At 35.8% G+C, this 23,693-nt stretch overlaps 1 protein-coding gene across 3 annotated transcripts in view; it reads left to right on the forward strand.

Annotated features, from left to right (window-relative positions):
* The first annotated feature begins 7,433 nt into the window (after window positions 1-7,433).
* Window positions 7,434-23,693, forward strand: part of LOC101891051 (homeobox protein Nkx-2.3) — a 97,886-nt gene continuing 81,626 nt past the window's right edge. For all 3 annotated transcript variants that reach the window (XM_011292972.3, XM_059125479.1, XM_011292973.3), the window contains exon 1: window positions 7,434-8,426. In XM_011292972.3, coding sequence (XP_011291274.1) covers window positions 7,484-8,426 — 943 coding nt within the window. In that variant the 5' untranslated portion in view covers window positions 7,434-7,483. The remainder of the gene's footprint in view (window positions 8,427-23,693) is intronic.

A 23,693-nucleotide genomic window follows, 5' to 3' on the forward strand; every position in this document is an offset into this window, starting at 1 on the left:
TTTATTGATCGAAAAAAATTAAAGTAAATATTTTAATTTTTTTTTTTAATTCCCCAAAATTTGCCCTAAATGGAATTTTTTTAAAATACATAGATTTAAGTTAATTTTTTGTATTTGTGTAACAATATTTATAAAATCCTTGCTTCGCATACTCCCTTTTTTATACGTACCATTACATAATTTCTTTTAAGAACCGACAGTTAGTCTTCGCGAAATATGGCGGCAAAACAGACTGCGTGCCCAATTTGCTAAAACAATATGCCCGAAGACATGTTGGGTATGGAGAACATGGAGGGGCGTGCATCATTAGGCTTTGTCGGAACACTACTTCACAAAAATTCGAATGACATTTGCATGTTGAGCAGGTACTGCACCTCACATTTGCACGCAAACGCAAACGTTTTTCGACTATTTTCATGCTAAGAACTTTCGAATTTTTTCATTGGATTTTTTTCATTTTGAACACAGTGGGGTAGTTGGGGGTAGGGGCAAATCAATGAAGTTAAAGTAGTCCATTGATATCTCTATATTATTTGTGTGATAACCGAGATGGCAACGTTGACGCTGACCGAGCCACAAATAAGAACTACGAGAGTCGTCGTGTGCCTTAATGATAGCATAGAAAAGTCTAACTTTTAAGTCGACTTCGGCCTATAAAAACGCAGAGGTGTTGCTTTTGTTTAAAAAATTAAATCCCATAAATCATACTTTTGTGTTGAACACAAAAATCGTAAAACCTTTAAATCGATTTTTGTTTTCGATTAGGAATTCCTAATCACTAGCTGCTTGTGGATTATTTCCTCAACATTGGGAAGCAACTCAACATCGAGCCGACGATCTACCCACGGTTTGGGTGTGAACCACAGGCACCCAAAACAGGGATCTTTCCATAGTCAGGCTAGCGACTAGCAAACTCCAAAAGCTAGCCTTGCGTAAAGCTAGTGAAGAGAAAATGACTAACAACACATTGGCCCATGGAATCTAGATTCCGGCAGTCGTCGCAAAAAGGACATGAGAACAAGACATTTATCCAATCCTCCACACCACACCTACATGCTTCTGTGCAAGATATGTTTTTATACCCTCCACCATAGTATGGAGGGTATATTAGGTTTGTCATTCCGTTTGTAACACCTCGAAATACACATTTTAGACCCCAGAAAGTTTAATCAGCATAAAATTCTATGTCGATTTAGCCATGTCCGTCTGTCCGTCTATGGAAATCGCTATAGCTTCCGAACGAATTGAAGTAGATTAATAATTGGTATTGAAAATGGGCCATGTAGGTCCAGGCTTTGGTATAGCCCCCATATAATGGTACCTCCCGATATTTGTTATGTTGATGATTTTTGCATCATTATTCACCGGAATAGTTTTAAATTTGGTATTTGAAGTTCGTAATAGATACTGCAGCCTAAGACAGAAAATTGTCTGTGCAGGTCCAAGTCTTTGTAGAGCCCCAATATGACGGTACCTCCCGATATTCGGTATTTTAATGATTTTAGGGACATTCTTCACCAGAATTGTTTCAAATTTGATATTTGAATTTCGTAATGGATACTACTGCCTACGACAGAAAATTATCTGTGCAGGTCCATGTCTTCGTATAGCCCCATTATAACGGTACCTCCCGAGATTCGGGATTTTGATTTTATTGATATTATAATCGATTTTTTAATTTTCGCATTTGAATATTATAATGGCTTATGACAAATGTTACCTACGCAGGTTCATGTCGTCCTATAGACCCTAATATAACAGCTACATTCGGCATTTATCAGAATTGCCAAATTCGTTCCAAATGGGGAGGGTATTCAAAGTTCGGCCCTGCCGATCTTGCTGTTTTTCACTTGTTTCTATACAAACATTAATTTAAGGACCAGAAGGTCCAATGAGGTGCAACAAGTACTCCAAGTGAAGGCCAAAAACAAAAAACGAGGTGAGGCTTCAGAAGAACGATGACCTTGCAGCCATCCATGGCCTCGGTAAATATCCCTAAGCAAACACGATTTGACAGAAAAGTCTTCAGGTAATCTGGAAGGGCGTTTAATATGCTTTTACACATCTCTCCGGTCAAACCCCGGTGATTTCCTGCAGCGAATCATAGTTACAGCATGATGGTTTTAATTTCTTCCTTATGTTGAAATTCCCCACCTGTAGAGCAGTCAACCACTGGTAAATTCATGAAAAAAAAAAAAAATATATCAGGACCGTCACACGAGGTATGGACTCTCTCATCTACTATAATGCCAGAAACATGAACCAATTTCTGGGATCTACAAATCTTATACAAGTGACCCCATTGTGTACCTTGGGACACGAGAAGTCTTTGTTTGTTCGGTTCATTTTTTGTGTTCTCGTGGAAGCCGCAGAACTCACCCGAAATAAGTACATTTATATTTATATAAAATTATACCCAGCTGAAATTAGGAAAACTCTTAAAGAAATATTTAAGAATATTATAAATTAACAAATAACAAGATTTTATGCTTTCTATCCTCCAGACATACTTCAAAACTGAAAAGTAGAATTTTGAAGATGAACAAAAATGTGCCGGAAATTAAGGCCCTATAACAACAAATATTCCATTTAGAATAAAAAGTAAGTTTAATAACATCAACAATCTATTAATACCGTTAACTTTTTCTCTTAACTCCACCACTGTCGTGTGATTAACTTCGACAATCGGCAGGGATAAAAAGAAACCGCTCAAACTTTTTGAAAAGACAAACAGGACTTCAAACAGGCGGCAGAACGACACTGATATGCCAGCAAAACAAGAGGGAGTGTTGCCTACTGCGGCTAATGTTGCAACAATACAACGACAAGAACACTATTACTTTAGTCAATACCTACAAATATCCAGACGATCGATGTAAGTTTGCAAGTGTGTGTGCGCGCCGACAAGAGCAATGTATAACTTACAAATTGTATTAAACATGAAAAACGACTTGTGAACGGTTGACTTCAAAAAAGATTATTTAAACAAATGTGATTTACTGCAATCAATTTAAAAATTTACAACAAAACCAGCTACAAAGCCCAAGAAAGCGAGCAGAAAAAAGAACAACAACAAGAACAATACAAACAATGCCAAGAATAACAGCATAAATATCTACAAAGCCATTAAAAGAGGGGTATCTACCATCCAATGGGGGAGTGGGGGTTGTCCATATATAGAAGGCACCATGCCAAGTGGGCAACAATGAGGGAGGGAGGGAAGGGGATGGTAAACAACACCTTTTGTGTTCGATGCGTGATGTATGTATGTCTCTGTGCGTGTGTGTGTACATATCGAAGAATTAAAGACTCTTGCAAATTGCAGCAGTCAGCAAATACATCAAGACACAAATAGCCGACAAAGGCAAACGGCAAACACACCAACTACAACAACAACAAAAATGACAGGCGCGCTAAGCAAGAAATCGGAAAACTAGACACTCGTTATTAGTGACAATTGCAGGCAAGACTAAAAGGACTCCTGCTCCCCCACACGTCACCCCTCCACAACAATTCATTGCATTTGTTTGTTCAAGATTTGCCAGACAAAGAGAGAATTATGCGACCACTGCCTTTTGCAAGAGGAGCACCAAGATAGAACAAAGAGTACAATAAAAGAGAGATGGGGGGCAGCCAAATCGAAAGGAAACAAAACAAAACCAAAGTCAAAGAAGCATGTAAGCGACGGCGGCACAATTACGACAATTAACGGAGGCAGCCGAGTGGAACAAAACTTAATATATCTCAAGACGCCAAAATACCAGCAATAGCTACATGCATACATACATGCATACACACGTACCTATAACAAAAACAACAATGGCTACAAATTCCAACATGAGGGTAAATGGTGGACATTCTACATGTATTATACACGCACATATTTTACAGAGGAGGCTTGAAGGTATTTGCCATGAAGCAGTTTAATCGAATGACAGTGGCATTGAGGGAAAACAGAAATTATCCATTTTGCTTATTTGATTACATCTACTATTTTATCCCGTGTTGCCGTTGATCATTACCATCCATTCTGTGGAGGGTATATTAAATTTATCATTCCGTTTGCAACTCATCGATATACTCATGACATTTCCTACGAAGTATGTATATTCTTGATCAGCGTAAAATTTTAAGTCGATTTAGCGATGTCCGTTATAATTACGCTATCTTTAGCTAAAGTTTTACACGCATGTGTATTTTGCCAGTAGGCAGAGACACTTTGTAAATGGGTTATGTCGGTCCACGTTTTCGTATAGCCCCCATATTTTATTAGATACATTTTTATTTAGAGACATTATTCAGCGGAATTGTTTAAAATTTCGTATTTTACGTTCGTAATCAGTACTACAATCTATGCCAAACAAGTGAAAAATCAGTAATTTTGGTAAATAAATAAAAATAAATAAATAAAAAATAAAATTCGTTATGAATACTGTTAAAGTCTTAAAAATTCCGCATATAGAGAGTTACCGTTACGACGTGGAACTACAATTTTCTGTCACATGCCCATTACGAAGTGCAAATACGAAATGTTAACAATTTCGGCGATTAATTTAGCTAAAATCATCAAAATACCGAATATAGAAAGGTACCGATATTTAGGGGCTATATGAAGGCGTGCTAACACAATTTTCTGTCACAGGCTGTAGTTTCCATTAGGAAATTCAAATACGAAATTTGACATAATTCTCGTAAAAAAGTCGCAATAATCATCAAAATACCGAATATCGGGAGGTACAGATATTAGGGAGGCTAACTTAGACCTAGACCTGAATAGAAAATTTTCTGACATACACTGGAGTACCTATTAGGAAATTCAAACACGAAATATGAAACAATTCCGGTGAATAATGTCGCTAAAATCATCAAAATACCGAATATAGAGAGGTACCGTTATATGGGGTTATACTAAGACGAGCATAGCCAATTTTATGTCACCGGCTGTAGCACCCATTACAAACAATTCCAGAGAAAAATGTCGATAAAATCATCAAAATACCGAATATAGGGAGAGATACCGTTATATGGGGGCTATACCTAGACGTGGACCTATATAGCCCATTTTCAATACCAAAAGTCCTGCGGGCCATACGCACATGAGAGTAAAATTTTATCAATCTACTTCAATTCGTTCGGAAGCTAGAGTGATTTCAACGGACGCACGGACAGACAGACGGACAGACATCGCTAAATCGACATAGAATTTTATGCTGATAAAGAATATGTATACTTTGAGCGGTCTAAAATGTATATTTCGAGGTGTTACAAACGGAATGACATACTTAATATACCCTCCATACTATGGTAGAGGGTATAAAAAAATAGAGAGAGAGATTCTTTTTATTTTGAAGTATTTGCTTTTAATACTCCCGGAACGCATATAAAAACCACCATAACATTTGTTAGAACCTAAATAAGAATATTTTAAGCACTTTTCAAACATTCTCGTTATCTCAATATGAAGTACCATCCATCCAACATTGCTCGGCATAGCTTTTTCTACAATTCTAGCTCTTCCTATACACTCAATACCCAAAGAATATATCCTACTTTAAAATTCAAGCTACATTAAATTCTACTCCCATATCTAGATCCATAAATAAACACAGTTTTTTATACCACTACTCTCTGTAAGGTATATATTTCCAAAAACCCCGCATGTCTACATCCTACACAACCACAATCATAGGTACATAAAACTCATAATTCCTGTTCTTTCCTAACCTCTATTCCATATTTAGTACCATAAAGTGATTTTCGTACACTTTATGGTAAACATTGCCAAATTCATCGCCTTATTCAAACGCAATTTATACCAATATTCGAAAAGTCGTGGGAGAACATGTCATGCTGACATTTGGAAAGTGGTCCCGACTTCGGGTACAAATCATTATTTTACTTAATTAAAATTTACATGGCTCTTAGCTAAGTGAATAGAAGAAATAAGTCCTATAAATTACCGTTAAATATGTTTTAAAATGTGATTAAAATCACCAAAATACAAATATTTGGAGGTACCCTTGTACCCTTTAAAACAATTCCGTTTAAAAATGTGGCTTAAAGTCCTAAAGTACCGAATATCGGTACGTCCCGTTGCATGAGGTCCATAAGAAAACATGTACTTATGTAGACACTAGCTCCTGTGACGGAGCTAGCACCCGTTACAAATGTTAAGCCATTCTGATAGAATCGTCAAAATACGGGATATATGTGAAAATAACAAAAAATAACAAAATACACATGTGTCTAAAATTTTAGCCATATATCACAATTCTTTCGAAATATAGCGTTAAGACAGACAAAAAGACACATAGCCACATACACGGACATAGTTAAATCGTAAAATTTGTATTTACAAAGTGCACGTGTAGAAACGTCTAAATCTTCGGATGTCTATTACCTTAAATAATTTTCCGCAAAAAAGCCTATCTAATAACATTTTGTTTTCATATCTCTTTCAGATAGAAAAAAAGGTTAAAAACTGGCCCACCAAATAATTTTTATACTCTCAGACCCACTGTGAACGCTGTATGTAACACATACCAATTCATACGAAAGAAAAGAAAAACAAGAACAAAGAAAAAACACATAACGTCAAATTGCTAAAAATTGATGACGTTTACGATGACAGCTATAAAACACACAACAACAAAGCGAAATCAACAAAATACCAAAACAGCAATTTTTGGCTAAATTTATTGAAACAAAACCAAACAAACAAAGGAGAGAATATCTCCCCCTTGTACGGTAACGTGTATGCCCTGTGATTGGTGCATTTCCAACAATGCAATCTTTGGTGTATACAACACTATAGCTGTCTCTGTTTAACATATGATGAATACATCAAACACACCGTGTTTACCCCAATCAAAAATGGGGAGAGCATCAAAGAAAACAATGTAGTGAGAGCATGAGTTGAACTCTTGTGAATTATGGCTGAGTTGGTATGGGTGAGTTTATTTTTCGCTGCTCTGCCGTGTGACGCCGCAGCAATCATCATCCTTCTCGTTGTTGGTGTTGTTTTGTTTATTTTATGGGAGCAGAGCAGAAACCAGTTTTCGTTGTGCTCTTATTGGCGTTGTTGTTTTTGTGCTCGACAGAACCGTGTTATTGCGGCTTGCCTTTTTGCCAGCAGTTGCTCTCACGTTAGTTTCACGGGCGCCACGAGCCATTTTTGCTTTGCCACAAAACGCACGTTTTGCCGACGCAATTCTGTAATGCCAACCAGCAAAACTGGTTAAAACGAACACACGTGATATCAATGTGTCATTGTTGGTGTTGTTGTTTTGTAAATGTGTCGCCTAAATACAATAAACAAAAACAATCAAAGTGACTAAACGCCCATATGAAATCGATTTTTTCGAAATCAATTAATTAAAAGTGTTAATTGACACAAAATGAAGTGAAACAATTTATGTAGCTATCTATTTTCAAAAATCTATTTTTTTTAAAATTAAAACGTGTTTATCCTGTGTACAACTTTATGTGTGGTTTATTGAAAGAGTTACCATTGCCGCCCACAACCATGATACGTTCCAGCAGTCCCGCCATGTCAGAGATTTCTGTGGGATCCCCCAGTCCACCACCCATGCACCGATCATATATACTAAGCAGTAACTCCAAACTTCATTCCCTGCAAAATGGTTTGAAGAGAATTAAAAATACGCTGGAAACTTCACAAAATGGGGAATTTGTGGCGCCCTTGCCTCAGCGACGTAAATCTAGTAATGAGCGCGTCAAGAGTTTTTCCATAGCTGATATTTTGGGTAAAAAAGAAGAAGACACCAAATCAGGTGAAAGAAAATCAACAACTCCACCACAAATTAGTGTAAATCCAAATATATCTGGACCTGTAATTGCCAATGGTTTGCCAATTTCTATGGCTCCGGTTGTGCCTGCTGCAAATTCTCTGATAATGTTGGAATTACCAAAAGTCCTACCACCTCCATGGACTGATCCCACACGCCTGCCACCAAATGTAACCTCGACCCATATACCATCCCTAGCCCCCTTCTTTCCACCCGCGCTTCTCCACTACGAACAACGTTTAGCCTGGGACTATCAGCGTCAGCTACAGGAACATTTCCATGCCCAGGCTCAATTGCTGCGACAAATGAGTTTAGATCCCAATATTATACCCTCTGAAGATGGTTCGGAACGTGGTGGTTCTCGGGATTCTAGTTCAGGAGGCAGTCGTTGTTGTTCACCTGAAGTTAATGTGGCGAGTAGTGACGAGGAGGCCGACGATGATGATAATAACAGTGAGGACAGGGGTAAACGGCAATCTCAACTCCAAGAACGTTTATCACAGACCACGACGGAGGGAAGTAATAAAGGAGCATCAGAGAAAACTTCAAAAGTTCCAAGCGACACTCCATTGGATGCGTTATTCCAGTTGTCCACCAAGAATTTCGATGAAGATCAAGGTAAGACAGATATACAGAACAAATAATGTCCGGCACTAAGCGAATTTGGATTCTATAATTGTTTAGATTAGGGTAATCCTAATTTTGATAAAAAAAAATAGAAAATATTTTGTGAAGAAAATCTAGAACTGAAAGAAATATTTTCAAAACAAAGTTTCGTAATAATGGTCATTACTGGTCAATGGTCATTATCTGCTCTCCAAAAAAGTCGACTTAGACGTGTGTTCTGTTATGTACCGAAATGTATCCAAATCATACAACTGGAAAATTTTTTGAGGGTAAAAACCGGGGTGCCTGCCCTTTTCAGATTCCAACATTTTTTAAATTATTTTTTTTACCAAAAGCATTTTTATTTATTGAAACATTTAGAGTACCGAGAATTAAGAGGTACTATACTTAAAGGTGGACAAATCGTTGAAAAATTAATTCGCTTTTTCAAACTATTTTAACATTATTTTAGTCATTAGTGTTAGCTTTTCAGAGCTTGAAGGGTATTAACAATTGCCAAAAAATAGAATCATTCGTAAAACCGAATATGACAACCCTTGTCTGAAGTACTCAACCATGGCATTTTTCAAATAAAAATTATTATCTCCGAAATTTTTACGTATATGCCACTGGTCATATTTTACAAAAATAATGGGGAGAATTAATATTTCGCATTTTAAAACAGTTATAAATATTCAAAATTTTGATCCGCTGTGGGGGAGGCTCCAGAAGAATTGATCTAGTAGTAGAAGTATTAAAATGTATTTATGAACGTTTTGATTATTCAAAATTTTGAGGAGGTATCAGAAGAAGTGGACCAATATATCCTATTTTCAAAACAGTATTAAAATGTGTAAAATTTGGAAAAAAAATTGGGAACATATTTTGCATTTTATAAGCGTTTGGTTAAATGTTGGTGCAGAAGGTACTGGAGGGAGTGATCACTTCTCACCGTTCTTCATACCAAATCTATTGTTGATATAGAAAATGAGATGTGCAAAATTTTAAGAAAATCGGAATCTTATTTCACGTTTTATAAGAGTTATAATTATTCCGAATTTTGACCCTTTGTGGGAAAGCTACTCGATGTAGTAGGCCTATAGAGTCCGTTTTCGCACCTGATATGATGTTGGGATTTGCACCAAATCAAATTATAGTTTATTTTCTTTGAAAATGTTGATTTCTCCTTCTGGTATCAGAAGTAGTGGACCGATATTACTCATCTTTGAACTCGGTCTAAGTTTGACAATAATATTACGATGTACCAAGTGTGAACCAAATTGCATACTCCTTTCGAGAATTAAAGGGCACACCAGGCATTCAAACAGAGAGACCGGAAGCCCTAGATCAACTCCGAATGTCCTGAAACGGATTTGGTTCAAAGAGACTTAGGATGTAACACCTTTATTGTGATGATACACTTTTTGGCCCTATCAAAATATGTATGTGTACTCCCTGTAACAACTTGCACCTATACGGACAATTCTTGGCAAGAATGTTTTATGTCAGCTGGGAACACAAACTACCGATTAACCGCAAAAAAGTTTTAAAAATATGACTAAACCCCCACAAAATTCAATTCAGAAGCTAGTGTGATTTGCACAGACGGAAAGACAAACGGACTGAAATGCTTGACCCGACATTATGAGTATTTCGAGGAGTTACCAAAGGAATAATAAACTTTATTAGCGCTGCTCAAAAACAAGACCTCGATCACCAGTCTAATTTCTCTTTGTTTGTTTGTGGGGGTAAACAACATAACATTTTCTTAAAAATAAAAAAGAAGAAATCATAATATTTGTAATGAATCCGAAAGAAAAACTCATATCTCTATATATTTTGTCAATTATTGATTAACCTCAAAAAAAAAAAAAAAAAAAAAAAAAAACGGAATATAGGTCCTTAATTGTACTCATTATACCCTACACCACAAGGTAGTCAGGGTCTAGAATTGAGTCTAGAAGCTAATATGTCAAATTTGGTGAAGATCGGTTGAGATATAGCTATAGCTCCCATATATACTGTTCATCCGATTTGTTATATTTGTTACCCACAGCCGTAATATGCACTCCGTAACAACGCCAAATTTTATCGAGATCGGTTCCGATTTGGATATATATATTTATCCGATTTCAAATTAATTGTGCAGCAAATGGGCAATACAAGTCCGAATTTAAAAGATGCAAATGCTTCGGCATATTTAGTGCTTTGAACTTCAAATTATAATTATAATCATAACGTGTATGATTGAATTATTCCATAAAAATTTTTAATTGTTTTGCGGAGCTCTACTAAATTTGCAAAGTGGTGTAGGGTATCATAAAGTCGGCCCCGCCCGACTTCAAGACTTTCATTACTGGTTTTAATTATTGGGTAATTTCCTTTTTTTTATTGAAAAAAGTAAGGTATTATGCTTAGCGAGTCTTTAATAGAAAATTTAAAACATCCTCAAAATACCGAAAATCGGCGGGTATAATTGGAAACCGTGGACAATTATGGATAATGTTTTGACACCAGTTATAGGACAGCATAAAATGTGGCCTAAATCATAGGATATCTGAAGGTACCGTTATATGGGGCTATATGAAAGTGTGGACCTATTTAGACAATGTTATGCCACAGAAGATGGATCCCATTACAACAAACTCTAAATTTCATATTCAATATATTTTCGTGAAAAATTGTGGCTAAGATACCGAACATCAGAAGATACCTTTATGTGAGAGCTATAGGAAAACGTGGGCCGATTTATCTCAGTTTCCATCCTAGACACAATACAAACTACTGTATCAAATGTTTACCTAAAATAATGTGGGCTGTATTGTGATTTCTAGATAGACGGTTAGACTAAAATCCTTAAATCGACTTAGAATTTTATGTTGATCAAAAATATATATACTTTATGGGGTCTACGAGGAATATTAAAGGAATGACAAATTTAATGGTGGAGGGTATAGGGAGTTTTAGTTGGACTCTTTTTAGTGGTCTGGGCAAAGTTTGGTGAAGCTTACAGGAAAAAAATATTTTTTTGTCTAAAAAATATTTTAGTGATAAGAAAATCCTAAGACCCAACACGTCGTGCAAAGGACACATAACAGTAAAATAACCAACATTTCAAAAGAATGAAAAATATTTAAAAACCAATTCTTGCAACAATGTTTTTAAGAGTTCCCCAAAAAATCAATTTCACAAGACATAAATATTTACAGATTAAAATGATTTATCATGGCCCAGTCTTGGCCGCAATGCAAACAGATATCTGGTTGAACACTCGGACAATGATTGCAAAATCATCAGCGTTCGATGGTGGCAACATGTGGCAGGCATACGATACGAGTGTTCATTGTTGTTATTGTCGTTTGCATTTATTTTTTTTGGTCTTCGAACACAATCTGCTTGTCGGTAAAACTGCCAATATACAAGAAGTCCACACAAATCATTGATTGAACTCGATATTTTGATGAGTTTCGATTTAAAGCGTAACAGAAGAAGCAGCAGTCGGTGTTAGTTGGGTCATTTTGTCGATCAGATAACATCTCACAACGTGCCATCGCGAGCTGAAAGTGTTGAGGACATTCATATCATGTGCGCCACTTTGTGATGTGGATATTACAAATTGATTTCTTAACGGAATCGATGATATATGAAGACTTCAGTAATACCCTACACTATTCATATATTTTGGAATATGTTTAAGGCTATTTGTGTGCCAAGAGACATACGAATATTAATCGAGTCTGGATAATTAGAAAATGTCTCTTTAAAAAACGTTTCCCCCAATTTTTATGCCTCTTTGCCCAACAAACCTCCTTATGAACTAAATATACTTATTTTCAAATTGTAACTGTACCGAAATGCGTTTTGTTTAGTGTGTCAGTCGAAATGATTTCTCAATGTATGAATTTCAGATGACTGACGGACTGACTGCGTGCATCTGGTCGGGAATTGCGACATAATCACCCCAGAAATTGAACTAAGTATGTGACGGACGACAGCGACGACGAATGCAGTCTGCGGCGCAAATCCGACAACGGCTATGCAAAACTAGGGAAACGGTTTCTTTTCATAATCATGCAACAATACGGACGTGAGCGTGAATTGAGACACTCAGCGACAATAGGAACAATTCAAAGATGAGGCATCGTTCGGTATTGTGATTGTTGAGTTGAGCTTTTGTGAGCTTTGTCTTGTTAAGTTTTGACGATGCTTGTGTTTCGAGACCTTTCAATTGATCCCTGCGACGTTGCAACCACGATCACATAATTTTACCTATTTAGCTACTGTTTCGCCCGGTTCTTCTTCTTCTTCTTTTTCGTCATTTCGATGGTGCAAGCTATTCTGCGCTTATTTCATTTGTGATTATGCGGCTATTGATTGCCAGCGAATCACTGCATATTCTGGATAAATTGAATTTGTCGGCTGCACGTACGTGTAAATCGGTTGGAAACGCCGCTATGTGTACAACAGTAGCAACGAGGCATACTTCAAGGTTCCAGTGTTGCAGCAGAGCAACCAAAAAAAGGGGGTAAAAATGAAAATTGATTTGAAATTGAATTGCTTTGGCTGGAGTGGTTGTTGTTTTGCAGTTTATGTTAATGCCCCATAATGAGTAAAGCGAACGTGTGCGGCATTAAAAAAGACATCAGTTTGATCAACGACTGCAGTAGTCAGGCATGACCACTGCAACCGCATCATTTCATAAAGACAAGTAGAAGATGATTTTGAAATTGCTACTGGATTTCGCTAAATTATTCAAAGCAAAAGAACTGAATCTCTACGACTTTTGAATTCTCCATGGAATTTCTTTTGCGAGAAAGTTGAAGTTTGGATCATTCTTTGTAAAAGTTTGAAGGGGAAACGATGTTCAATTGTCACTCATGCAAAATTGAGTTTCTCAAAAAAAGGAGCATACTAAACAAATTAACCCATTTCGCTCCTCTCTTCGATTTTCCGAACAGTAAAATCACCTTTTATTAAAAAATGTTTATATACGAAAAGGGTAACATGTGTAGGTAGTAAGAGTCATCTGTCAGTTATTAGCCCCCAACCCACTTTAAAATACTCCCCTCTTCATCGAATGTAGGGGTGCATTTGTGGAACCCATATATTTGTATACTTTTTCAATTAAAACTTTTAAAAATAATTTGAAAAAATTACAAAAAAAAAATTATAAATGGAGAAAGTAATGATGTAAAATTATTGCCAATATATGTAACCGTGACTCTAAATTAAAAAAGCATGATTTACATGCACAAGTTTGACTTTACATAAACTTGACTACAAAATTTCGAACACTGGTTTCTGCAAAAATGAAAAATCGAAACATTACCCTAAACATTTTTTTTTTTTCAAAAACAAAAATAAAAATTAAATCTTGGAACGAAATGGGTTAATGCCTTCCAAAAAAACTAAAAAAAATGAAGGTGAGGAGCGATGTGGTTGCATTTCTTTATAGTCTCTCTTATTTCTTTATAGTCTCTGTTATGAAATGCAGTGTGGCTTATTGAGACTAGGAGGTAGTCGAAGATATACAAATGTCAATTTCTAGCTATTCGACTTTGCCTTCTACTAAAAATTTATTGACGCAAAATCAAATGCCGATTCCTACAGGGCCTATACGTTTTTCTGTCACAGACTGTAGTTTCCATTTCGAACTTCAAATACCAAATTTGAAACAATTCCGATGAATAATGTCGCTAAAATCATCAAAATACCGAATATCGGGAGGTACCCTTGTATGGGGGCTATACGAAGACGTGGACCTTCACAAATAATTTTCTGTCATAGGCTGTAGTATCCATTTCGAACTTCAAATACCAAAGTTGAAACAATTCCGGTGAATAATGTCGCTAAAATGAACAAAATACCGAATATCGGGAGGTAATTATATGGGGGCTATATGAAAACGTGGACCTACATGACCCATTTACAAATGTAACCTGCCTACTGGAAAAATACAATTTAGCCTTCTATCTCAATTCGTTCGAAAGATAGCGTGATTACAACAGACAGACAGACGGACATGGCTAAATCGACTTAGAATTTTACGCTGATCAAGAATATATATAATTTGTTGGGTCTGACATGAGTATTTCGAGGAGTTACAAACAGATTGACAAAGTTAATATACCCTCCGTAGTATGGTGGAGGGTAAAATAATTGGAATGTACAGATACATATTCACAATTGAGTACCATCAAAACAGAAGATTAAAAATATCTTGAGTTATGTTTTGATGTTTATACCCAATAATTAGTGCATTGTTAATGCTTTCCCGAAAAATGGACGATATTTTTTGATCTTCGATATATATCCTAGCGGAAAAAATGTCCTTATATGTGATAAGAATCTTTAGAATTGTTGCCAAGAGATTTTCTACTCCTTGATATTCACTATGGTTAGAAAATGCGACCAGGACTTCAAAAATCGGTAATCGGTGCAAAGACTATGTCATAGCTATACTAAAAGGTTCACGGAAATGTCTCATTTGTTAATTCAATGATTTTTAAATCAATCCAAAGTTCAATATAAAATCCTAACAAGGCCACCTACTTTGTCAGCGAAAAGTCCACATTAAAATTTTAGATTTGTTGCAACAGTTCGCGTTTTCAAAAATCAAAATACACAATTTGTTCAGTTTGACGAACCTTTTTAATCAAGATTTTCGAATATTCAAGGCTTTATATATTTTTTATTTTTTTTTTCTTGTTCTTCGGATAGAAGAATCTACATCTCTCCATTCTATAGGTGAGATAAAAAACTGCAACAAAGTCAAAAGCCATGATGAGTGCGATAGTGCTGAGTCCTGTTGGAATGTTTGCGTACCCAAGGCTTTATTACACTCTCCAGAATATTTTTATTATTTTTTATTTGAGCTCTTTTGAGTCTATTTTCGTTCTGTTGCGTTGTAAGTTCTTGCACTTTTTGGAATTTCAATGGCTTTACCCCGAGCTCATTTTTCAATATTTTCCGAATGGAATAGTGCGATATCTTCAGCTCACGAGCGATTTTCCGGCTACTGCGACGTGGGTTTCGATCAAGTCGCTTCTTTACTTTTCGAACCATTACTGTTGATGTTGCTGTTTTCTTCCGCAAATTCCTTGACGTTCCTTAATATATTCACATTTAAATGCTGGAGTGCTCTAATGATAGTCACTTGTAGTTTTTCAGCCAAATATAAAGAAATCACATAACTTTTTTTCTGGAAAATTCTCACCAAAATGCTTTCTCACCAAAATGGTTGCTGGTTTTTCATCCCACCCGTAGACACCACGAGTGGTACCCTTCACCATTTGTTCAAAACAAAACAAAACAAAAAAATAAAATAAATAAATAAATAAAAAAAATGAATTTATTCAAAATTTCAGTTAAAATCTTAAAAATACCGAATATAGGGAGTTACCATAATTTTGGGGTCCATACGATGACATGGACCTGAATATGCGATTTTCTGTCATAGGCTGTAGTACACATTAGAAACTTCAAATACAAAGGTTGAAATAACACTGGAGAATAATACCGCTGAAATCACCAAAATACCGAATATCGGAATGTACCGTTATATGTGGGATATACGAAGACGTGGGAGTGAGCAATGACGCTAAAATCGTCAAAATATCAAATATAGGGAGGTACCGATATTGGGCCTGCATCGACAATTTTCTTTCATAGATTGCAGTACCCATAAGGAACTTTAAATACGAAATTTGAAAGAATTCCGATGAATAATGTGGCCAAAATCATAAAATACCGAATATGGGGAGGTACCGTTATATGGGGACCATACCTAAACCTATATAACCCATTTTCAATGTCAAAAGTCAGCGTACCAAACACACATTTGAGTAAAATTTTATCAAGCTAATTCATTTTTTTCGGAACTTAAGGTGATTTCCACGGATAGACAAAGGGACGGACGGTCGTTCTAAAATCGACATAGAATTTTATGTTGATCAAGAATGTATTTATTCTGGTGGGGTTTAAAATATATATTTTGAGGCGTTACAAACGAAATCACAAACGTAATATACCCTCCATATTATGTTGGAGGGTTTATAAAATGAATTTTGACGCATAGTTTTATCTACCGAGTTTTTATCTGTAATTAATTTTTTTTCGGTAGGCAGTGGCAGTTCTAAGATGGACTATTTAGTCTTTGTGTTTGTAGGACCCCTGAAATTGTTTCGTTAGGTATTTCTGTGTACGTCTCTGTTTGGTGGTATTGTTAACGGAATGACAAAACCGATATATTTTTCACATATCGATACCAGAAATGCAGTTCGAAACCATCCCAAAAATAATCTTTTAATGCAAAATTGACAAATAATGTGAAAAAAGCAAGCAATTGATACCTGTACGCCTACCTTCACTTAAATATGTCAACCAATTTTATCTACAAACAGTATTACTCACATTTCAATTTCAGATTATGATGAAGGTTTTATGCAGTGACTTTTGACCATGGAATACCTTGGTTTTGCAAATATTTGATACTTTTAATAAAATATTTTAAGGCAATTTGGCTACCATTTAAGTTGCGGACAGGCATTGTTTTGTGACATTTATCCATGTCCATTATTTCATTCATTCATGGAGTCCCATTCATTGCAACAATAAAGGATACCAAAAACACAAATAACTACATGTGTGTGTATACACAATATTATTTACTTACATTAATGCTGCTTGGTAGCTTGCCTACCTTATGATAAACATTTTCGCTTGGTCAGTTCCGTCCGATGGCGGCATTTGCTCTTTGATCAATTGTTAATTAACCACAAAACAAGTTGCAAATTAGACTTATTCACTTTTATTGCGATTATTCTCATTATGAGCGATGGTCGTGGACTGGTGTTGTTGTTGATGTTGTTGCTGTTTTTGTTGTGGTTACTCCAATGTCCATAAGTTATAGTTGCATGTTCGTTGGTTGCTTTTGCTGCAAATGAATGGATGAATGACTGACTGACTGAATGATCTGTCGATGTGAACAATACACTGCGGCGATATAAAAAACTTTAGGTGTTTCAGTGGATAGAGAGCACACCTCATTTCAAATGAGGCGCTTTCGATCGCCAACGTAGTGGGAAAAGGAAATCATTACTGGCCACCACCATCACCACCACTTATTGTTAATAACATGAAATTGTAGTTATGCGCTCGGAGAGATTGGCATCATGGGAAAATCGTAATGGTGATTTGGATGGGGGGGGGTCGATTTGACATCTGAAAGTGGAATTTAATTAAAGGACACATATTAAATAGTGGAAAATGTTTCAGAATAAGTTTTCTCTAAATGAACAAAAGAAACAGGGCCTTATATTAGTTATATTAGTTATAGGGGGCTCGACCGTATTTTCTAATCGATCGATCTTAAATTTATATTTTGGTGTCTTTGAGGGTAAAAACCTCTCGATAGAATACATTAACCTAGTAATAACTAAAATCAGGAGTACCTTTCTATAAGTACTGTATCAAGACGTTAACCTATATTGATAATGGAGGCAGCGTATTTATATAAAAAGAACTGAAAATACTCAAATTTTCAAAAATTAGTTGGAAAATTTGGCTAAAACCTTAAAAGCCCTTGAAAATCGGAATATAATACTAAATGGACGGGGTCGTAGTCCAAAATGTAGACCGAAATTACCAATTTTTTAAATAATGTATTCCTGAGGAAATCCCATTTTCTATAATTTTTTTTTTTAAGGTACCAGAAGGATTAGCCGATCTTGTTTTGGTTGATATAATGAGATGTGTGAAATATGAATATTATAATCGTTTTGGTTATTGAAAACTTAGACCCTTTGTGTGGGAGTTACTTGATGGAGTAGGCCTATATTGTCCATTTTCGCACCTGACCTAGCACTGATGCAAATACTAGGACTTGCAAAGTTGGAGAAAAATTGGATTATCATTTCTCCTTTTTGTGCAGATCTAGATCGACTCCAAGGGTCTTGAAAGCGATTTGGTCCAATGAAACCTAGGGTCTAAACCCATTATTTCGATGGGACACGTTTTGGCCGTATTTATATCCCCATATGACTAAGGTTTAAAAACAGACAGACAGTACTGTCTTCGATAAAAACATAATTTTTATACCCTCCACCATATTATATTATTATTATATTAAGTTTGTCATTCCGTTTGTAACACCTCGAAATATATATTTTAGACCCCACAAAGTATATATATCCTTGATCAGCATAAAATTCTATATCAATTTAGCGGTGTCTGTGGAAAACACTCTTGCTTCCAAACGAATTGAAGTCGATTGATAAAGTTTTACCCAAATGTATATTATGTCTGCAGGACTTTTGGTATTGAAAATGGACCATGTAGGTCCACGTTTTGGTATACCCCCATATAACGGTACCTCCCGATATTCGGTATTTTGCTGATTTTAGCGACATTATTCACCGGAATTGTTTCTAATTTGGTATTTGAAGTTCGTAATGGATACTACAGTCTATGACAGAGAATTGTCTGTGCAGGTCCACGGCTTCGTATTGCCCCCATACAACGGTACCTCCCGATATTCGGTATTTTTATGATTTTAGCTACATTATCCATTGATTTTTTTTAGCATTTGAATATTGCAATAGCTTATGACAAAAGTTACCTATGCAGGTGCATGTCGTCGTATTGACCCTAATATAACAGCTACATCCGGTATTTTTAAGATTTTACCCGAATTTTTAACGGATTTTATTGTTTTTGAGAAGTGCCAAATTCGTTCCAAATGATGGAGGGTATTCAAAGTCCGGCCCGGCCGAACTTACAGCTGCTTTACTTGTTTTAATATGAAGCATTTCAATTTTGATTTCTTCAAATTAATGACAAAACCTAAAAACAAGCATATGGACGCCACATAATTTGCATTCGCAAGCTGGATGATATTAATAAATATGTCAACTAATTAGCAATTGATTTCTGCGTTTCTACGAAGTCGTTGTCATTAACGGCAATTTGCCGGAATAAACAAAAATAAATATATTTTTACGATTTTAGCAAATTCTTCTTTGCTGTCGTATTGATTTAAATAGAACCCAATTAGTGAAGATAGAATTGTTGAAAAGTCGAAAACTGATTGTGATTTTTTGAATATTCATTTGATTTTTAAAAAAATTCTCTAATTGAAATTGTTTGTGGACAGATGTTGGCATTTTGTTTTGAAATCGTAAAAAACAAATATATTTTCTGCTTTTTTAATTTGGTTTGATTGTTTGAATTAAGAATCGATGGTCACTAAAGACCAGTGGCTTGATATGTTGACTTGGTGATTGCAATTAGCCGATTTTATGGCTGTTGCTATGAATACTTAAGCATAATTTTAAAGAGCTCTGGGCTCAAAGCGTGGTGAATTTGTTTTCGACTTTTTAGGATTGAATTTCATACTTCCAGTGTTATTTTTGTAACTTATCAAATTATTCAAAATTAGAAAATCGTTACTGCAGAACATTTCTTTTTGATTTTTTTAAGAATAACAAATAGATCTGTAAAAGTGTCTTCTTAGATGACCCACAATCGCTTGCCATAGCAAGCCATTAACCTTTCCATTGTTAATGACAATTTAAACTCATAGGCCTATGAACACAGTTATGATAAACCCAAGAAAAAAGTAACAGAATCATAATCTGCAAAGATTTAAACGCTTTTTCTGTGCACGAAATCTTACAGAAAACATAAATTTCGTCTCAACATTAAAAATGGTAACACATTTTTCATTTTTTTTTTCTTTTCATTTTTTTGCACTCGAAATGGCGGTTTCTTTTGTTTTTCGTTTTTTTTTTCCACCATGTCGCTTGGCGGTTAGTCTACAATTCGCCAGCTATTTAAACCTAATTAAACGTTATAAAAGTTGTTTTCGTCTCGTCGTATCAACAAAATTTACAACACAGTCGCATTTCTCACTTGGGGAAATGGAAAACCCAAATACAGGTGAATGAATGAATGAGCGAGCGAACGAATGAGCAAACGAACGAACAAATAGCAGATAAATAAAGTCACAACTAATAACAGAAAGAGATTGACTTGAAAACACCACTGGCACAGATGGAAATCTAGATAGGGGGCCCTACAAGTGTTAGCCGAGCCATACAAATGGAATGAAACAAGCAAAAAAAAAAAAACTAAACAAAAAATGCGGATGCATCCCTAATTACAATTTAATTACGTTGAAATATAAAAACAACAGACAAACTTTGTACATCTCTTCGATTGCGGGGAAAGGGGGAAATTTTCATTCATCCACTCAGTCTACCAACCAACCAACCAGCCAACCATCCATCCACACAAATGGAGAGTAGTTAGTTGTTTTATCTGAATTAGCTGCTTTTAGATTTATTCGCTTTTGTGACTGGAAAAAAGGTGAAATTAAATCTGCAAAAAAGTACGGCAGACAAATGGAAATCGTTTTGGCAGACATACTCATTCACTCGCTCACAATAAGTCTGTCAATCGTTTAGAATATGGCATTGCCATGGTATCGCCTGGAAATCTCTTTTTGAACAACTGGAGTCTCTTTTGTTGGTGTTTTTCTGTTAAATAGACCCAATTAGTTCGGCTACGACGACTGTACAGACAAGAGTATATGAGTGGATAAGGCCTCCCAGTAATCACCAAATAAGCTCACATGCAATGCCATAGTTTGGAATGCTTTGAAAAACAGTGCAGCAGGGAAATTATTCGTTTTGGTACGAGAGTATTTTGGGTTTCTGGACTTCAGAGAAGATCGTATTTTTCCATTATACCATCACTTATATGAATAGTTATACCCTCAGCCATATGGCTATATAGGTTATATATCATTTGATGCGGCCAAAACGTGCCTTATCGAAATAACGGTTTTAGACACTATGTCTCTTTGAACAAAATCCGTTTCGGGACATTTGGAGTCGATCTAACGATGTCCGTCCGTCGGTCCGTCTGTCTGACTGGCTGGTGCGCACGATAACTTTCGAAGGCAGTTTTCGCTGATCCAAACTTGGTACATCGTAATATCATTATCAAACTTAGATCGAGTTCGGAGATGGGCAATATCGGTTCACTGCTTCTGGTACCTTCCCCACAAAATGTCAACATTTTTAAAGAAAATATTTTACTACGCAGGAAGAGAAAGGATATTCCGATTTTGCTCCAACTTTGTCTATTCTAATATTTGCATCAGAGGAAGGCTAGGTGCGAAAGTGGACAATATCGGTCCACTCCATCCAGTAACTTCCCCACAAAGGATCAACATTTCGAATAATGTTAACTCTTATATAAAAGGTGATATACGAGTCCGATAGACTTACAATTTTACACATAACAATATTTTTATTAACCCAAGGTCTGGTGTGAAGATAGAATATAGCGGTCCACTTCTTGTTATAACTCCCCCCGCAAAAGCTTCAACATTTTGAATATCTATGAAGCTCATAAAACACTAAATTAACATTCGATTCCATTCAGACTTGGCACATCTCAATATTTCCATCAATACAAGACCTGTTATAAAGATCGGACCATACCTTCTGGTACCTCCCTACAACGTTTTGAATAACTAAAACGATCATAAAATTCGAAATAAGCATCTGGTTCTATTCATATTTCACACATCCCATTATTTATTCTAACGCAAGATCTGCCGTAAAGATGGGATATATCGGTCCACTCCATCAAGTATCTCCACCACAAAGTGTCAAAATTTTGAGTTTCCATGAAGCTCATAAAACACGAAATTCACATCCGAGTCCATTCAGACTTGGTACATCTCAATATTTCCATTAACACAAGATCTGTTATAAAGATGGTACAGATCGGACAATTTCTCTGGTACCTCTCCTACATATGGTTCAAGATTTTGACAAACAAAACGCTCTAAGAAAGCGAAATAAGCATCCAAATCGATCCATCCATCTCCTCGAATTTCTCACATACAAACATTTTTCCTAACACAAGATCTGTCTGAAGATGTTATATAGCTGTCAAACCCTTCTGGTAACTGGTAAATATAATAAAATAAATAAAAAAACAAGTAAAAAACATTAAGTTCGGCCGGGCCAAACTTTTAATACCTTCCACCATAGGATAAAGGAAACATTAGAAGAAATGTGGCAAAGACCATCAAAATACCGAATATCGGGAGGTACCGTTATATGGGGGCTATATCAAATCATGGACCTATACATACAATGTTTCGCCAACGGAGCTAGAACCCATTATGACTACAAATACCAATTTTTAGACAAATCCGTGAAAAAATGTGGCAAAAATCATCAAAATACCGAATATCGGGAGGTACCGTTATATGGGGACTATACCAGAACGTGGACCACTATACACATCCTAGACACAATACAAATAGCTCTGCTAAATTTTGGCGCTCTACGTGATACGTTTTTAATACAATCATGTTAATAGAGCAATGTTGACATGATTGTTCGGGATACCGTAGTATTTTGTTGTTTCAAAATAGTTAGGCTTAATCTCACTATTGTCGTTTTTATAAAAACAGCGTTTGTTTTTTAGTGGAGAACGATGGCAATGGTTGCCAGGGGATGAGGCATGGAATACCTAAGTTTCAGTTTTTTTTTTTTTTTTCATAAATCCCACTGTCCCAATCTCCTCAATTGTTTTCCATTCTCCTTCTCCTCTCATTACTCCTAACCAAAACACAAATGCTTTCCGTTGTTTGATTTTTAGCTAGTTTTGCGTGCCATTTTCCTATCTGCTCAGCTAGTTTTTTGAGCTCATTTACAGTAGGTAAAAACATATTATTAAGTTTTTCGAAATTTGACCCATAATGTTATGGCTAAAAGCAAGCATTATGAACGATAATTCAGTAACGAGATAACAAAAACAACAACACCGGTACTGCAAACCGCCGCCACCATGCAATTCAACATAATTAAATTTGAAAAGTCCATTTCATTCGTGTTTGGTGGGTATTTGAGATTTTGACAAAAAAAGGCATTATAGGAATGCATGTCCATGGGGAGACAGTTCGCTGTGTGTATTGGACAAATGTAGTTTGTTCTGTTGAACAAGTTCTTAAATAAACTGGACAGTAAAAAAAACTAATTATTATTGGTAAATGCATTATCAAAAGTAGAATATACAAGTAAGCAAAGGCTACAGTCGAGCGGGACCGACCGTTAAATACCCTACAACACTACAATAAACGATTATATAGGCGAGATACTCGAAAGAATTCCACAACATATTGTGACAAATAATAAAAGAAAACCATCAGGTTTCGTTCTCTAATTTTCGAATAATAGCAACTTTAACTAATTTGCT

The sequence above is a fragment of the Musca domestica genome, unplaced genomic scaffold (assembly GCF_030504385.1).
Source record: "Musca domestica strain aabys unplaced genomic scaffold, Musca_domestica.polishedcontigs.V.1.1 33, whole genome shotgun sequence".
In the NCBI taxonomy this organism is placed as follows: Eukaryota; Metazoa; Arthropoda; class Insecta; order Diptera; family Muscidae; genus Musca; species Musca domestica.